This window comes from Passer domesticus, chromosome 4 (genome assembly GCF_036417665.1).
Source record: "Passer domesticus isolate bPasDom1 chromosome 4, bPasDom1.hap1, whole genome shotgun sequence".
In the NCBI taxonomy this organism is placed as follows: Eukaryota; Metazoa; Chordata; class Aves; order Passeriformes; family Passeridae; genus Passer; species Passer domesticus.
In genome coordinates, this window is record NC_087477.1 from 30,798,135 (window position 1) to 30,815,493 (window position 17,359).

At 46.7% G+C, this 17,359-nt stretch overlaps 1 protein-coding gene and 1 long non-coding RNA gene across 2 annotated transcripts; one reads left to right on the top strand and one right to left on the bottom strand.

Annotated features, from left to right (window-relative positions):
- Positions 1 to 6,184: 6,184 nt before the first annotated feature.
- Positions 6,185 to 15,555, bottom strand: LOC135298846 (uncharacterized). Its single transcript, XR_010360915.1, has 2 exons — positions 15,091 to 15,555; positions 6,185 to 6,374 (listed from the first exon to the last, which is right to left on the bottom strand). It is a non-coding gene; the product is annotated as an uncharacterized LOC135298846 (long non-coding RNA).
- On the top strand, positions 6,912 to 14,536 carry LOC135298844 (uncharacterized). The gene is made up of 3 exons (XM_064416901.1): positions 6,912 to 7,271; positions 9,591 to 9,685; positions 13,059 to 14,536. Exons 2-3 carry the CDS (start codon positions 9,619 to 9,621, stop codon positions 14,399 to 14,401), a joined length of 1,410 nt encoding a protein of 469 aa, XP_064272971.1. The 5' UTR covers positions 6,912 to 7,271; positions 9,591 to 9,618; the 3' UTR covers positions 14,402 to 14,536.
- Positions 15,556 to 17,359: the final 1,804 nt, after the last annotated feature.

Consider the following 17,359-nt stretch of genomic DNA (forward strand, 5'->3'; position numbering starts at 1 on the left):
GGCTTTGATTGGGGTCAAGGACTAGGGATTAATTTAGGTACATAAAGAAACCTTTTTCGGTGATTTCTGAGCATTCCATAACCCTTCCATCACCAAACCACCTCAGCATCTCAAACTTGAATGCCATGTAACTATGAAAAAAATGTTTTACTACTTTGTTTTGGGGATTTTGTTTTACATCCAGGTAATTTGAGCACATACAAGAACATAGCATAGTTCACGAGCTACAAAGGCACCTGTAACTCAGTAAAATCACCAGGCTCTTGCTTTTGGTAGAATTTGGTCTGAAGTCTGCTGCTGACAGGTCTGTGTCAAATAAGGGCCATCAGAGCTGCGGGCAGTGCCAGAAGCACCATTACATAGGTACTCATGATCTAGCTGTATTTGCTACAAGCCCTGTGTTTAGCCTGCAAAAATGAATGAAAATGCTCCAATTTATAGAAAGCAATGATGTATTATTAAACAGAGAAGCTTTCGAGCATCTCTGTTTATGTGTGCAAACCTCCCTCAGGGAAAGCAGGCCGAGTTCAGTGAGACTAATGGTCTCTGTGGAATAGACAGAGCTACTGTGCAAAGGTTCAGAGCTAATGGTGTTAGAAATCTCAGTGGCAGACAAGTATCTCACAGCAGTAGGATGCAAGCTGCCCACCCCTCTTCACTGTCTTAAAAATTATGAAGTTGACTTAGATGGCATTTTAATTGAATTTACCTTTTCCTTTCATCTGCTTTTCACGTTTTCTTACTACAACTTGTAAGACTTCTCAATTTCAAGTCTTCAAATTTATTTTCTCATAATTAATTGGACAATTAACTGTAACTTAGTAATTATTTATGAAGTATGCTCATTATGCAAATACCTACAGATCTGAAATATATCCACACTCAATGAATTTAATAAGAAGGCATCACGGTGGATATTACAGAATTGTTCTTCACTTGCACCAAGTATTTGCAAATCAAATGTTAGAATTATATTTGTTTTTGCAGTCACCACAGATTTTTGAAATGCATTGTAGAATGTGCTGTCATCACAGATCATTATGCAACAGCCTAATTAATGCTGAAAGGCCTGTAGAACTTCCCTTTCATATATCCCATGTTTCACCCATGAGCCACAACTGGACTGTGTGCATCCCTAGAGCACCTGAGGGCCAGTTGTGCTTTGTGCTCCTTGGATTCTGCCATTGGATCAGACTGATACCGAGGCTGCTGTGCAGCACCCTGTCATCTTGGATTAAATTCATGGCAAAAGCTAATCACTGAAAGAGCAAGTACAAAAGGAGGAGCAATTTTACTGTTAATAACCTTGACCTGGGTGGTTCCTGTTTCCATGCTTCATTCTTCTGTCTTCCCTCTTCATTCATTTATCCACTGATCCAGAGTACATTAATGTTTCATATAGAGAACCAAGGAACCATAAATGTCAGTTCTTGGTCACATTTCAGCATCCCCACTCCTATACCCATAATGAGTGACTTCTTTTGAATTACAGTCAGTTCTGCCCCTCTCCCTTTTCTCCCTTTTTTTTTTTTTTTTTGTTTTTGTTTCTGCTGCTGCTGTTTTCATCCTCTCTATCATGAGCCACTTAAAGGAAGGTGAAAACAGTAAAATGGAAAACTTTCGGAGGTCTACAGCCATTTCTGTGATTGGCTATTTTTATTTTTATGGCTGTTTGAGAGGCAAAGCTTTGGAAATACTTGGCCTGCAGTTATTTGTCAGTACTGTTAAAATATTCATTTTCCCAACAAGTTGGAATGTTCAGAAGGACATTTTATGTTTGGAAAATTAAATGCATCAACATTTAGCAGAAGAAAGCTGCAGGAACCCAAGAGCAAACATAAAGAAACGTATATATCACTTCAGAAATCAGAGTTAGAAAGAAATATTCAGGAGTACTTACAGGTGGGAATCCAGAAAGTTTTTACTCATGTATTGACCACATAAAGTTTTAATGAAAAACCTGTGATATGATCTGTCTGATTAGGCTGTTTTCAAATATTTCAGCTTTTACAGCATGCTCAGTGAAAGGCTTTTTATTTTCCCTTTTTGAAACTTTCCCAGTAGAATATTTTTGAAGAATATTTTTCCCAGTCTGATTTACCTTTGTCTCTATTTTCCCGGTAATCTGACTGCCTGAAGAACCAGTTAATCATATCTGTATTCCTGGTAATTCACTATTCTGTTTGCAAAAAGATGTAGAACAAGCCCCAAAGAATCCAGTATTGTGTAGGTATAAATTATTCTGAATTATTCTGCAGGTCCTTCTCTTTCTACTGTGGTAAATCTCCAGGAAGAAAAAGAGATCCAACCAAGATAGTTCTAGCTTATTTCTAGCATTCTAGGAATAGAAAATGTCTGGACGCTTAAGGAAGATATATCCCACCTGACCCACAACTCAGGGATGTCAAGATGTAATGTTTAGTGGCAGGTTACACAATCACAAATCCACAGATTCCTTGGGCCACATTGCTCAGTGATTATGCAGCGCTTAGATGCTTTCAAGTGGAAGTGGGTTCAGGTAAAAGCAGAAGTAAAGCAAGGCCCAAATGAACTGTGTGCTGTAAAACTTCACTATGCATCATACTCTGGAAAGTAAATAAAATCAGTGGCAGTATCAGCAGGAATGCTATTATGTTTACTCATTGTGTAAACACAAAGAATTAATAATCTAATCTATCATTTGAGGTTTTATGTGCACCCAAGTAAATAAGCCCTAGTCAAACCAGTATCCCTTCTATCACAAATATGAATAAAATATAGTCACCACTGTTGTCAACAGAAAATGTATTTCCTTCAGACAGCCTCTGGCATCTCTCTTAGAAATCATTTTAATTGAAGTTAAAAGATTAAAAGCAATAAAAGAGAAGGTTTTCCTTCTTTTAAACCTATATCCATTTCCATCTAGGTTTTCATCTTCTTCTCAGCACGACAAATGTTTTTTGAGGTTTGATGTTAATGTGATGCAATTTCAGGAGGACTCAAAACAATATAAACCTTTTTTGACAGATTGTTGAATATCAGAAGCATATGTATTATTCCTTATGCTGTTTCAAAAGCTGACCTGTTGGCAGAAAATGGAACGATGTCACTTTCCTAACACTTAGATTCTGTCATGTACATTAGTCCTAACCCAAGACTGGAAATAGATTGGTGCAAGCATACATTTACCAATGTATGTTCATAATGCAGTTCAAGATAAACAAGTTAACACTGAAAAGAACATAATTTTCAAAAATTACACTCACAGACAGCAAAATGTTCTTTTTATAACTAGGTCAACCTAATGCATACTTTCCCTTTAAAGTAGTGTTCTAAGGATTTATACACGTGGTTATTTTGTTGTGTTGGTTGACCTTGAATTTCAGTGATGCTGCCCAAAATGTGATGAAGGGCTTGCTTGGGTTTTGTTAGTTTGTTGTTTTGCTAGAATTTCTCTTTGCTTGGCATAAATGACAGCTTTAACCCCAATTTAGTTATCTAAGAGTTAGGCATGTTTAATGATCTTCAGTTTGACAGTGAAATGATCTGTACACACAGATAACCTTGAGTACAACAGTTCTGTGCTCACTCTCAGTGGTATTCATTTCCACTTGAGCCAGTTCCTTTAATTTGTAGTGTGCTGCTCCTTTGACCACCATCAGCTTCACCTCTCTCATGCTCCATTAGCCAGACAAGTGCAGTGCACTCTGCAGTGATTCCATAGAGTCCCCTCAATCAAAACTTCACTGAAAGGCTGCCTTTTCAGAATCAAGTATAACCCTAACCACCTAAGTCTCTGAATGGTTCAAACAGGAACCATGTTTTGGCCTGCGTTGTTGGGAAACATCAGAAATTTTACTGCTGGTTGTTTTATTTCTAGGCTTACTGTAGAGTTGATGTCTTTCTTAAGCATGCCTCTGTACATGCCCCTCTTTCAGAGGGCAAGGACAGCCCTCAGCCTCCTCCTGACCCCCCTTTGTCTTGTTTTCCTTTTTATGTAGAATTAGGAATGGGGAGAATAGGATTTGTCAGTCCTTGTGCAGTTAGGCTAATAAATGCCACTTATTAGTATCCCCACTGCTTTCTCAATGACTCTATATGCTTAGCCCAGCTCTCAGGGTTTTCATTTGTCAAGGTCACTACACCTTGCTAATTTGCTGAGGGTTTCATCCCACAACAGCCCCTATTGATTTACTGTAAGATATTAAATGGATCAATTGCATAATTTTTTATAAACAGCATACAGTTCATTCCCTTCTTCGCCACAGAAGCTTTCCTTACTGTGAAGTTCTGACATCACTGTTGGTCATCCTCAGGATGTATCCCACCAGTATCGCATCTAAATAAATTGAGCAGCCTGAAGACATTTAATGTGAACTGGCTCAATTGGCCAGTCCCTGCTCCTCAAACAGGACTGCCAGCAGTAAACCAAGTGGCAGTCTGCCACTTCCCTCACTCATCCAAAGGTGTTTGTCTGTACGGATGCCAGCGATCCTGCAACGCACTCATTCCTTTTCATGACTTCCATACTCAGCAGTACTGACTACCACAGCATTTCAAAGGGTCACAGGCTCTTTTAAAAAGGTTGAATTATGTATTATCACAAAAGAATTCTACTACATAGATGTAACCACAAGTCCTAGAGTTCCATGGAGGAAGCCCAGAGTGCCCAAAGCCCAGTGGCAAGTGGGTAGGTTGTAACATGGATGTCAAATGATTGCTTCCAAAACGCTCGCTGGATTCATAAAGATTGGACATTCAGATTTAAAAGCATTTGCCTGTCCACTACAGTTTTAGCCAAAAATCTCTAACCTTAAAATCTGCAGGATTGTCAGTACAGATAAACCTTAAATTTTGCCCAGTGAATCCCTATGTCAGTTCATTGCCTGGTAGGTTCTAGTCAAAGATATTTACTGGGTTTCCCAGATAGTTCACATCAGGAAAAAGATGTCTTCTAAGGCACTAATTTGAAATACTTAGATGCATGCATGCTGTCTGACATGCTTCCTAATACACACTGGGAGGAATTTCCTTTACTTCTCTAAATTTCTGTTTTTCTTTGGACAAAAAGGAGTAATATACTCAAAGCTCTCTGCCTGTGGGTCCCCTCACCTTATAGAGCAACAAAGTATGCAAAGTATGAACAGCATGTGAGTGAGGTTAACCTCCCTTTGTTGGATATGATGTTTTTACACTTTTTTTCTTCTTTTCTCTTTCCCTGTATTTCCTCTGCTTGTCGTAACTGCAAGAGGTTCAGCAAACTCTCAGAACCTTTGCATGTGTATTTGATATAGTTATTTTCTTGTCCCATTGTTAATGTTTACAACATATTTTGTATTTGCAGGATTTTGTTAAGGTCTTGGAAAATTTGACATTTAGAAGATCAAGAACCTGCTTCTAACCTCTAACTTTGCCTGCCTTGACTTTTAGAAAAAATGTCAAGCTTCTCTCACTTCACAGTAAGTTTTTTTCTAAAATTAAATGTGCTTGTTTTGCAAACACAGAATGTACTGTAGAAGTGATTTCCTCATCTTGTAGACAAAAAAACCAAAGCCACACCAAATGTTCTAGAGGTGTAGAATAAAACCTCTTTTATAACTGTAGATAGCTAATTTAAAATTTCAAAATTCATGTGACTATGTATCTGTTTATTAATTGCAGACTAAATGCAGAACCATCTACGATGCACAGGGAAAGACCAGGACTAACGTAGCTACATTTTATTTTCAATTAGCAAATCTGTAAATGTGTAAAGGTAATGCGTCTGACCTCAAGAACTGCTTGCTGAGTTCAGGAGTACCATTAAAACAAATGCTGTATCTTTTGTGGTTTTTTCTTTTGTATATTTTGTATATTTTTAGTAGTATGTTTTTCTTTTATGGACAAATTTCTGACAGTTTCATGAAGACAAACTGTAGCTATTTATGTTTCCCTCTGTTTCTGTAACGCTTGTCAATTGTACCCCATTCTAGAACTCTTTTAAGGTCTGTGGGGCCAAAACTCCAGGCGCGGTTTTGAAATGCTCCTGTGGTGAGATGGGCACATAAGACCACAGTTTAAACCTTGTTGTCTCTAAATCCAGTCCTCTTTCAGGCAGTTTCTACTTACTTTTTTCTTCTATGTGCTCCAGCTTTTTCCCTCCTCTTCACTCTTTGAATGTTTGAAGCTCTTAATCATTTTACCTTTCTTTTTCCAGACACTTCAGTGATGGAAACAAATCCAAACTTTTATTCTTCTATAAAAGTTTGAGGAACAGCCTCTGCAAATTACAGTCTGTTTCACATTGGGAACAATGACACCACCCCAGGCAGTGCTTCAGGAAGAACTAAAGCCACCCTATGTGTGAGAACTTTACAAAGCAAAAAGGCAGAGCCAGGGGTATTCACCTCTGCAGCCTGTTGTGGTGCAGGGTTCATTTGGTTTCTTCCGTTTCCCCCTAAAGTTATAATGGTTCGGTCCTAGGGTCCCCCCCCCCCCCCCCACCTCCCCTGGCAACCCCTCCTTTTGAGAGTATCAGTTTTTTGTCTCCACCCCTGTTCCCCTGGTTACCCTCTGTCAATCCCTCCCTGAGTTCCTGTCCATCAGCCACTGTCCCCTTCCCTATTTCCAGAAAGTTCTCCCCTCCTCGGTGGGTGATTGGATCGGGAACAAGGGTCCCTCCCTGTTGCATTCCCTATTGGCGAGCCGGCATGTTTGTCACGAGTTTGTTCCGTCCCAAGTTCTCTCTCATTGGTTGAAATGTTCTATGTTCCGTCCCTTTATAATCGGCTGTACCCCTGCCTCGTGGTCCCGACTCGGCTGGCGTTCCCTGGAGACATTAAAGCACTCTGGACTTTGCCCTGACTCGGGTCCCTCTTTTCTACTTCGCCTTCTTGCTGATCACTGCTGCCTCCTGCTGAGGCGCTGCCCGGACGCCCCCGGCGCATCTGGGCAGTGCCCCCCGGCTGTCAGTTGCTGTGCCACAGCTCGGCCGGTGCAGCCTCCTCCCCCGCCCGGGGGAGTAGAGAAAAAACCTCGGACAGCAACTCGGCAGTTTTGGCGCTCCACCGTGGGGGCACTGGACAGCCCCGGACCCCGCGGCAGGAGGTTAGTGGCCAGCAGGCAGGTTTTGCCCTTCCTGCATGGTTCATCGGTTGCTCCGTGGACGTCAAGACTACCCTGTCTGTGAGCAGACCTCGTTGTAGAGGCGTGGCTCCGGACCGGGACGGGATCGGCAGCTTCTGCACCCCGGAGTCGGTCCCCGGCGAAGTCCCTTCCCTTGGAGTTTTATCCCAGTCGGCGCTGGTCAGAGGGTGAGTACCCCCAGCTCCCCATCTTCGGGTGGTCCCCCTCGCCTAACCCCCCCCAGTTTCGTCTGGTCGGGTCAGTGGTTTCGTCCCAGACCCGGTGGGGTTAGGGCTGGTGGCTGAGGGTTTTTTTTCTGTTCCTGTTATATTTATTTTTACTCCAAGGGTGGGTTTTCTGTGTCGGCATGGGTGCTAAACTGTCGACACAGCAGAAAAGAGTTTATCTCCAAGTTATAACTATCCTTGCTGGGAGAAATATTAAGTTAATTAAGAGGGAGTTAAAGCAGTTAATAATGTGGTTGTTTACTCAGTTTCCTCAGATTACCCCTGAAATGGTTCATAGGATAGATTTTTGGAATTCGGTTGGAACAAAATTATCTCAATTGGATTCTGAGGGGGAATCAAAGAGTAAAAAATTAGTTTATTGGAGCTTCCAAATTATTACAGCTTTAAACGAACAAGGGAAACTGAGGAAACAACTACCCCCTGGTTCATGTTCGCCCTGTCCCCAAGTCCTAGATCCTTGTTCCACCTCCTCTGTACCTCAGAATAAGGGAATCCTGAGGGAAACAGCTCACACAGGCACAGTGCCGGGTTCTTGCCATCCCCCGGGTTTTCCTCAGGGTCCTCCAACCCCCCACCTCCGAAGTCCTGGCCAGACTTCGGGGGATTCTTCCCCGAACCCTGTTTCCCCCACCCCGAAGTCCCCGGTTGTCAAACCCAAAGCTGAGTTCTTAGTTCCAGAGGGTGACTACTCTCAGACTCTGTCTCAAAATGGCTCCCATGGAGCTCAAGATGGAGGTGGCCACATGGCTTTTCCCTCCAAAACCCTGTCTTCTTCCCACAATCCTTTTCTTTTTCCCTCCAAGCCTGTTGTCCCCTCCCCTCCCCTACAAAACCCTGCCCACCCCTGTTTCGCTCCACCCTTTGTTCCTCCACCCTCTTCCACGCTCTTTCCTCCTCCCCCTCCCCTAGCCCCGCCCCCAAGTTACCACCCACAGGCGGAGCATGTCCCAGCTCTCGACTCCGCCCAGGCTCCCAGCCCCACCCAGGTTCCCACGCAATGCCCCTCCCTCCCCTGTTCTGGTTCCCACGCCCCACCTCCTGGTTCCCACAACCCGGTTCCCGGGGGGGGGGCAGGGTTGGAGAACCGGAACACAGGGCTTGCACCAGTGATCACTGCAGCCCCTGTCACATACCAGCAGGAGGGACAGGGACCGGTCAAAGCGCAGTGGACCCCATTCCCCCACTCCACCATCAAGGAGCTGTGCAAGGCTCAAAAGGAGTTCTCCCGGGAGAGTGAATATTTCCGGGGACTCCTTCGAGCCTCTTTATTAGAAACTAATGTTGTTCCTGCTGATTTGCGGACACTTTTTTCATGTCTTCTCAACCCCACTGAATTCGGGGTATGGGAAGAGGCATGGAAAAAGGGAATAAGGGACATTCTCCCAGACTTATGGGCAGATACCCAAACAAGCACAATCCGTGGTGGTGAAGCGGTGTGTACCGAGCACCTTATTGGTACCGGAAATTGGGCCGACGGGGCGATCCAAGCAAGGGATATCCCCCGTGCTGTGCTCCGGGAAAGCGCCAAGGTAGCGGAGCGGGCTTTCCTATCATTGAAGACTGCAGTACCATCTCTTACATTTTCTAAAATAATCCAGGGCAGTGAGGAGCCTTTTATAATCTTTGTCGAGCGTCTCCGCAGGGCTATAGAACAGCAAGTCCACAGCGAGAGCGCTCGGCCGAGTGTCCTGCTCGAGATGGCTGCCGCCAATGCAAACACCGCCTGCAAGGCAGCCATCCTCAGCCTGCCCTTGGACCCGCCTCCCACCATCCAGGCAATGATAGAGGTTTGCCAGACGAAGGTTCCGGTCATCGCTCGGCAGGACACTGACACCAAGCCGTCGCCCCGCCGGGTGTCCTTCGCCGAACCAAGGAACTTCTTTGAAGCAATGCCCGCACAGCCACAATGGACTCATACCCTGCCAAGGCCGCCGCCGCGTGGACAGTGCCACCTCTGTGGCAACACCGAACACTGGATGCCGGACTGCCCACTCCGAACTGAGTTTTATGAGTTCAGGAGGAAGCAGACGGCATCCCAGGAGGGTTTTAAGAAAGATCGAAAAAACTAAGGCAGAAGCGCAGCCCCTCCCTGCGCGAGGACAAAAATGGGGCGGGTGACTCAACATCTAAGAAAGGGAATTTGGGGAGGGGATCCCAATTTACCCACCCAACTCTTCAACACAATTTACCGGACTTGACTTCTTGCAAAACACCGATTCTTACGTCTCTAACCACCTCCTCTTTAGTTTCGCCCTACAGGTTGCAGTTAGTCGAGTCAGTTAAGATCATGGACTCCCAGTGCCATCTTGCGATGGTCGCACCTCAGGCACCAGGTACCTGGAACCGGATCAAGAGTGAGTGCGTTGTCATTGGCGACACTAAGTGCACACCACCGGAAATCACCATCATTCCGGGTTTATTACCACATGCCATTGATTCATTTGCAGTGGGATTTTTTTGCATATGCCCACCGGTTACATTGCAAAAGGGTCAAATTATAGCCCAGGCCATCCCTGTGGAGTTATTTGAATCATTAAAAAACACAATACCACCTTCAACACATGCTACAACACCAACATTGCGCGTAAACTGGACTCATGCAATTGGAAAGGGGAAACCCCGAATAACGTGTAGTGTGAGCAGGGATGGTCAATTGACCAGAATCAGTGGCATGCTCGACACAGGGGCGGATGTGACGATCATTCCTAGTGAGGAATGGCCGCCACATTGGGAGTTGCAACGCGCGGCTGAACGCGTTCAAGGTGTAGGGGGCATACAATTGGCTAAGCAGTCTAAGAGCGTGGTACAAATTACGGGGCCAAATGGGCAATTGGCTTCTATTCGCCCATTTGTAATGGACTATGCGGAACCCCTGTGGGGGAGAGATGTTTTAGCCCAATGGGGAGCCACAATTGACCTGCCAACGGCTCCTCAGGTTTTTCAGTAGCGGCCACTGAAGAGCGCCCTACCCAAAAATTAACCTGGAAATCAAATTCTCCGATATGGGTAGAGCAGTGGCCGCTCAACAAACAAAAGTTAAAGGCGCTCACGGAGCTCGTACAGGAGCAGCTGGACAAAGGCAACATCGTGGAGTCCAATTCACCATGGAACTCCCCTGTCTTTGTTATTAAAAAACCAAACAAGGACAAATGGCGGCTCCTGCACGACCTTCGCCAAATTAATAATGTTATTGAAGATATGGGCGCTCTCCAACCAGGGATGCCGTCCCCAACCATGCTCCCTCAAAATTGGAAGTTGGCTGTATTGGATATAAAGGACTGTTTCTTTCAAATTCCTCTACACCCTGACGATGCCCCACGCTTTGCCTTCTCGGTTCCCACCATCAACCGAGAAGCCCCAAGGAAGAGGTATCATTGGAAAGTCCTACCACAAGGAATGAAGGCGAGTCCTGTGATCTGCCAGTGGTACGTCTCTTCCTTGCTGTCCCCTGTTCGAGAGTCAGCAAAAGATGCCATCATTCTACATTACATGGATGACATCCTGGTGTGTGCACCTGATGACAGCACACTTACCCACTCGCTTTTCCTGACAATCAATGCATTGACTTCTGCAGGGTTCGAGCTCCAGGAAGAAAAAATTCAAAGGATGCCACCCTGGAAGTATCTTGGCCTGGAGATCACCAAGCGGACCATTGTTCCGCAGAAATTGGCCTTTAACACCAAAATTGAAACCTTGGCTGATGTTCACCAGCTGTGTGGGTCTTTGAATTGGGTAAGACCTTGGCTGGGTATTCCTACGGAAGACCTAGCCCCCCTTTTCAATCTTTTGAAAGGGGGAGAGGAGCTTAGTTCTCCCAGGACCCTTACCCAGGAGGCCGCCGCAGCCTTGGAAAAGGTCCAAAACATCTTATCGCAGAGACAGGCACATCGGTACAACCCAGACTTGCCGTTCAATTTTATCATACTGGGAAAGCTGCCACACCCGCATGGGTTGATTTTTCAGTGGGAGTCATCCACCAAAACATCTAAGGACCAGGGTTCGAGGGACCCTCTCTTGATTATAGAGTGGGTTTTCCTCAGCCATCATAGGTCCAAGAGGATGACGAGGCCACAAGAGTTGGTAGCTGAGTTGATCCGGAAGGCTCGCCTCCGGATCCGGGAGTTGGCCGGTGTTGACTTTTCATGCATTCATGTTCCAATTAATTTGAACTCGGGCCAGTTAACCAAGGCCATGCTGGAACATCTACTCCTGGAAAACGAAGCTCTCCAATTTGCTCTGGACTCGTTCACTGGGCAAATTTCGATTCACAAACCGGCCCACAAATTGTTTAATTCAGGGATGAATTTCAAACTGTCGTTAAAGACAGTTCAGAGTCGGAAGCCTTTGAAAGCTCTGACAATTTTCACAGACGCGTCCGGAGCATCCCACAAGTCTGTGGTGACTTGGCGGGATCCTCAAACTCGGCGGTGGAAGACAGACATTGAAAAGGTTGAGGGTTCACCTCAAATTGCCGAGTTGGCCGCAGTGGTCAGAGTCTTTGAAAGGTTCTCTCAGCCTTTTAATCTAGTAACCGACTCTGCATATGTCGCCGGTGTCGTTTCCAGAGCAGAGAGTGCAATTCTTCAGGAGGTTTCCAACATGGACCTGTTCAGTTTGCTCTCGAGACTAATAGATCTGGTCTCCCACCGAGAGCAACCCTTCTATGTTATGCATGTGAGGTCACACACCGACCTACCGGGGTTCATCGCGGAGGGCAACCGGCGTGCCGATGCCCTAGCCGCCCCAGTTGAGATGGCCCCACTCCCAGACGCCTTTCAACAGGCGAAACTCAGCCACCAACGATTCCATCAAAATGCTCCTGGCCTGGTCCGTCAATTCCACCTGACGAGGGACCAGGCGAGAGCAATTGTGGCCACATGCCCACAGTGCCAGGCGTTCCAACTGCCCGTAGTGGCTACCGGCGCCAACCCACGGGGACTCAAAAGTTGCGAGATCTGGCAGACGGATGTTACACACATCCCAGAATTCGGCAAGTTCCAGTGCGTGCACGTCTCTGTGGACACCTTTTCTGGGGCCGTCTATGCCTCTGCCCACACAGGGGAGAAGACAGCAGATGTTAAAAAGCATCTGTTACATGCCTTCTCTGTGCTGGGCATCCCCAAGGAGATAAAAACTGATAACGGGCCAGGATATAAATCCAGGGAATTCCGGAGCTTCCTGCAGGAGTGGGGGGTAAGCCACAAAACCGGCATCCCTTACTCTCCCACAGGACAAGCGGTGGTTGAGCGGGCCCACCAGAGCATCAAGCGTACATTAGAACATCAAAAAGGTGCTATGAAGGTGGAGTCCCCTCAGATCCGGCTGGCCAGGGCCTTATTCACCATCAACTTCCTTAACTGTAGTTTTGACTGCCTAAACCCGCCCATCGCAAGACACTTTAATACCTATCAGGACATGCACCTGAGGGCGAAACCCCCTGTGCTGGTGAAAGACCCTGAAACCTGGAAGGTGGAGGGCCCCTTTGACCTGGTTACGTGGGGTCGTGGATACGCCTGCGTGTCCACCCCCACAGGGTTGAGGTGGGTCCCTTCCAAGTGGGTGAAGCCCTACCTTCCAGGAAGAGCCCGTAACATCGGCTCTGCAGCACAGGTGGAGGAGGCAGCTTGGAGACGACGAAGAAAAGAAGTCTGTAGGTCCGGTACCCCCCAGACTGAACCGCCACCAGCTGAACCCTCTGTATTAACCTATTTCCTTCGTTTGTTTCAGTTGGACCCTTCTTCATCATGATTTCGCTCCTGTTGATGATCCACCCAGCCGACCCCTGGATCGTTCCCCAACCAAAGGCGAATGTCTGGCGAACCTTGGCTCAAGCGATGGGGCAAGACCACCTGTGCCTATCAACAGCTTCTGCAGCAGACCCCCTCTCGACTTGTCTTGTGGGAATTCCATTTGGGTTGGATGATTTTCCCCCTCCCTTACTCCCCCACCTAAAGCACCTGTTTCCGGAGTTCGACCCTGTTGGTTCCATCAATCCCAGATACTGGTGGGAAAAAATCATGAAACTTCTTAATTATACCACTGATGAGCCCACGGAATTCGAGCTGCTCGGCTCCGCACGCGCCTCCCTCTGCCTCCGTTTCCTCCCTCACCAAGGTGCGATCCCAGACCGGGTGGTACACTTTAAGAATGAGAGGTATCAAACAAAGAACTGGTGCAATTTCACCACCACCGTTTATGTTCCCAATACCTTTTATTTGAAACCCGCGCTCCTCCCTAAAGGCGCGTTCCTAATTTGCGGTAACCGAGCGTGGGCTGGAATTCCCCCTCGCCTGTCCGGAGGGCCCTGTACTTTTGGGCGGTTGACGCTGCTTACCCCCAACTATACTCAAATTCTCAATTGGAAAACGAAAAATGTCACACAGGATTTGGCCAGAGTTAAGAGAGACACCCACAAAATTGACCCAGAATGTGACACCGAAATTGTTCATTGGTCTAGACCCAGAAATATTGCGGTTTCGGTATTTTTGCCATGGGTGGCCGCAGCTAAAGCACTAGGGGAATTGGGCAACCTCGAGTGCTGGGTGGCGAAGCAAGCGAATTTGACCTCAACTGCCCTAGCGGACCTCCTGGCTGACGAGGAAACAACGAGGAAAGCGACCCTCCAAAATAGGGCGGCAATCGATTTCCTTTTGTTACTTCACAACCATCACTGTGAGGAGTTCGAGGGGCTCTGCTGCATGAACCTGTCGTCACGAGCCGAGGACGCCAGACACACCATCCGCCAGATGTCCGAGGACGTCGACAACATCCGACAACAGACCTCGGACTGGTTGGGGAACTGGCTATCCAAAATGGGAGTGACAGGCTGGGTGGGCTCCATCATTCGTACCATTTTAATTATTATCTTCGTTTTACTCTGTTTAATTTTTGGTTTCTGCATAATCTATAAGTTACTGACCAGAATTTTGTTTGCCTCAACCCCCCAAATCAACCATGTTGAGGCTCCTGCTGACCCTGCTCCCATCCCTGAAGAACCTTCCTGTGAAAAGACGCATTGGGAGCAAGCCCCTCAATCCTCCCTATGGTTTTCAGTTACTACACCAGTTTAAGGACAATTTCAGTTTTATTTTTATTTTAAACAAAGAAGAGGGAGATGTTGTGGTGCAGGGTTCATTTGGTTTCTTCCGTTTCCCCCTAAAGTTATAATGGTTCGGTCCTAGGGTCCCCCCCCCCCCCCCCCCCACCTCCCCTGGCAACCCCTCCTTTTGAGAGTATCAGTTTTTTGTCTCCACCCCTGTTCCCCTGGTTACCCTCTGTCAATCCCTCCCTGAGTTCCTGTCCATCAGCCACTGTCCCCTTCCCTATTTCCAGAAAGTTCTCCCCTCCTCGGTGGGTGATTGGATCGGGAACAAGGGTCCCTCCCTGTTGCATTCCCTATTGGCGAGCCGGCATGTTTGTCACGAGTTTGTTCCGTCCCAAGTTCTCTCTCATTGGTTGAAATGTTCTATGTTCCGTCCCTTTATAATCGGCTGTACCCCTGCCTCGTGGTCCCGACTCGGCTGGCGTTCCCTGGAGACATTAAAGCACTCTGGACTTTGCCCTGACTCGGGTCCCTCTTTTCTACTTCGCCTTCTTGCTGATCACTGCTGCCTCCTGCTGAGGCGCTGCCCGGACGCCCCCGGCGCATCTGGGCAGTGCCCCCCGGCTGTCAGTTGCTGTGCCACAGCTCGGCCGGTGCAGCCTCCTCCCCCGCCCGGGGGAGTAGAGAAAAAACCTCGGACAGCAACTCGGCAGCAGCCCATTATTATTATGCTAAGCAATGGATGTTTCTATGGAAATCAGTACCAAAGCTACTTTTAAGTTGGAAACTAGACAGGCAGGAGTGATGGATTCTCTTGTGGCCTGTAAGCACAGCTCTGAATTCAGGCAACTGCAGAATTGCATCATCCCCACAAGAACATTTTGCCCCCAAAAGCTACAGTGCCTTTCACACCTCTGATGTGCAGAGGGGAAGTGTTGTCTACCAGCCCCTTCTCATGATGTACACCATCCCCACACCTGTCACACAGCCAAGGATGAAAAGGAATAGCTGGCACTTGGGTATCTTTCAATACCTTCACCTGCTTTTAGGCTGTGATATTAAGGTGGCAGTTCTGGCAGATCTTGATACTCTTTCTCTCTCTCCACCATCTGATGTACATAAATCATCCAGGAAGAAGTTTGGATTGGTGCATTTTGTTCAAGATGCAGAAGTCCCTGTCTCAGTATTCTTTAGCATTATTCTCAGTAATCTTGCCTAAGACATAAACTGAACAACATGAGCTGTTCATGCTGTTTCTACACACATAAAGAAGTTGTTTAGCCTCTTGCCAGCTTAAAAATGTTCAAGATACACAAAGGCAACATGATTCTTCCATTTAGCTATGAGCAAGTCAAGGAAAGTACTTGATAAATCCATGACCTGCTCAAAAAGAATGAGCAGAATTTGTACAGGGCTTGGTTTGCTGTGTGTGTTACAACAGTTGAGATAAATGTGGCACTTTCTCTTCCATCACCACAAAAGTAATTTTAAAAAGAATCTCTCAAAAAAAAAAGTTTCTAAAATCTTGTTCTACAATCTTCTTCTTGGCGTTTTTTCCCTTTGTGAAAGGGAGATTGAAAATCACAGCATTGTGAAGATTAGCACAGCTAAAACAGATAATCCTCACACCAGTCCTGCTGATAACTCCTTCAGTAATTTTGGCAGCCAAATGTGAGGCCTGCCAACAGCACAAAGAAATCCAGCCAGGAAGACAGCTACAGTCCTATATACCCATGCTGGCAAAAACACATTCTGGAGCTTGCTGCCTGTGCTCTGATGCTTGCCAAGCACACCCCAGGAGTGGCTACACATGTGCTGGCTTTCACAACAGAGAAACAGAGGAAAACAGGGAGAGCTGTGTGAGTCACAGCCTGTGCAGTGAGGAACATGCTGCCACAGTTTTTTCTTCTAGAAAGAACTAGAAAAGACTTTCTGAGAAGTCAAGGCGAGAGTGCACACATTTTGTCTAATGTACAGGAGGAACTCTAGTCTAGGCACACACTGAACACATGTGAACCACATTCCCTGGGCTCACTGGCAGCAGACTGACCTTCACAAACTGATTTTCTACACCGGGAGAACTGGGCAGCTCCCAGCAAGGACAGGGAACTCTCCCAAGACAGCGCTGAACTTCAAACCCCACGGCACCCAGCGCTTCTCAAAGCCACCATGACCCCACCTGGCCCACCCCATCTCAGCAGCCCCCAGAGTGGGAGGCAGGGAAGGAGGTGGCAGTGCAGGGCAGGGATGAGCTGAAGAAGTGGCAGAGCACAGAAAGTGGCTCCACAGGAGACCCTGGCAGCCTCACAGAGGGGAAGAGAGCAACCCTGCAGACAGACCCACATGGCTGGTCTGGGCTGAAAATGGGGGGAAACAAAGAGCAGGGAAAAGGGACAGGCTTCACTAAAGGAATGCCAATACATCCCACAGGCAACAAAGGTGAGAACAGGATGCTGAATGAGCCAATGACTTCTGCTGATCACTCAGGCTTCTTCAGGACAACAGCCAAGGACCCAAGGACAGCAGAGCTGTCTCTGGGGACTAATGGACTGACTGAGGAAAACATCAGTGAAATGGTAAGATTAGGAGATACTCTTTTTTTGCCTCTTTTTCAGCAGACTGACTGGCCATGTGTCTCTCACAGTCTGCCTGTCTTTGGCAGATTGAGCACGTTTATTATTGCACTGGAGCTTTCATCCGTTTAGCAAGATGCTCATACCCACACAAAGAGTGCTTTGTCAACTAGGTCAGCAAAAGATCGTCTTTGAGAAGTTTTATTCTATACCCTTGGTTTCAAAAACTTGTACCCAAGCTACAGAAACCAAATCAGAGCAGTGAATTGCAAAACTTTCCTCTTCAGTCACATGAGCAGACCTGCTCTTCATTAAATCACTTTTCCCATGTCCTAAAGCAGGATACTGCACACCCTAATCTGCTCCAGATGCTGGAGAGAAAGGACACTTCTGGTCGATGTTGTTGAATCAGC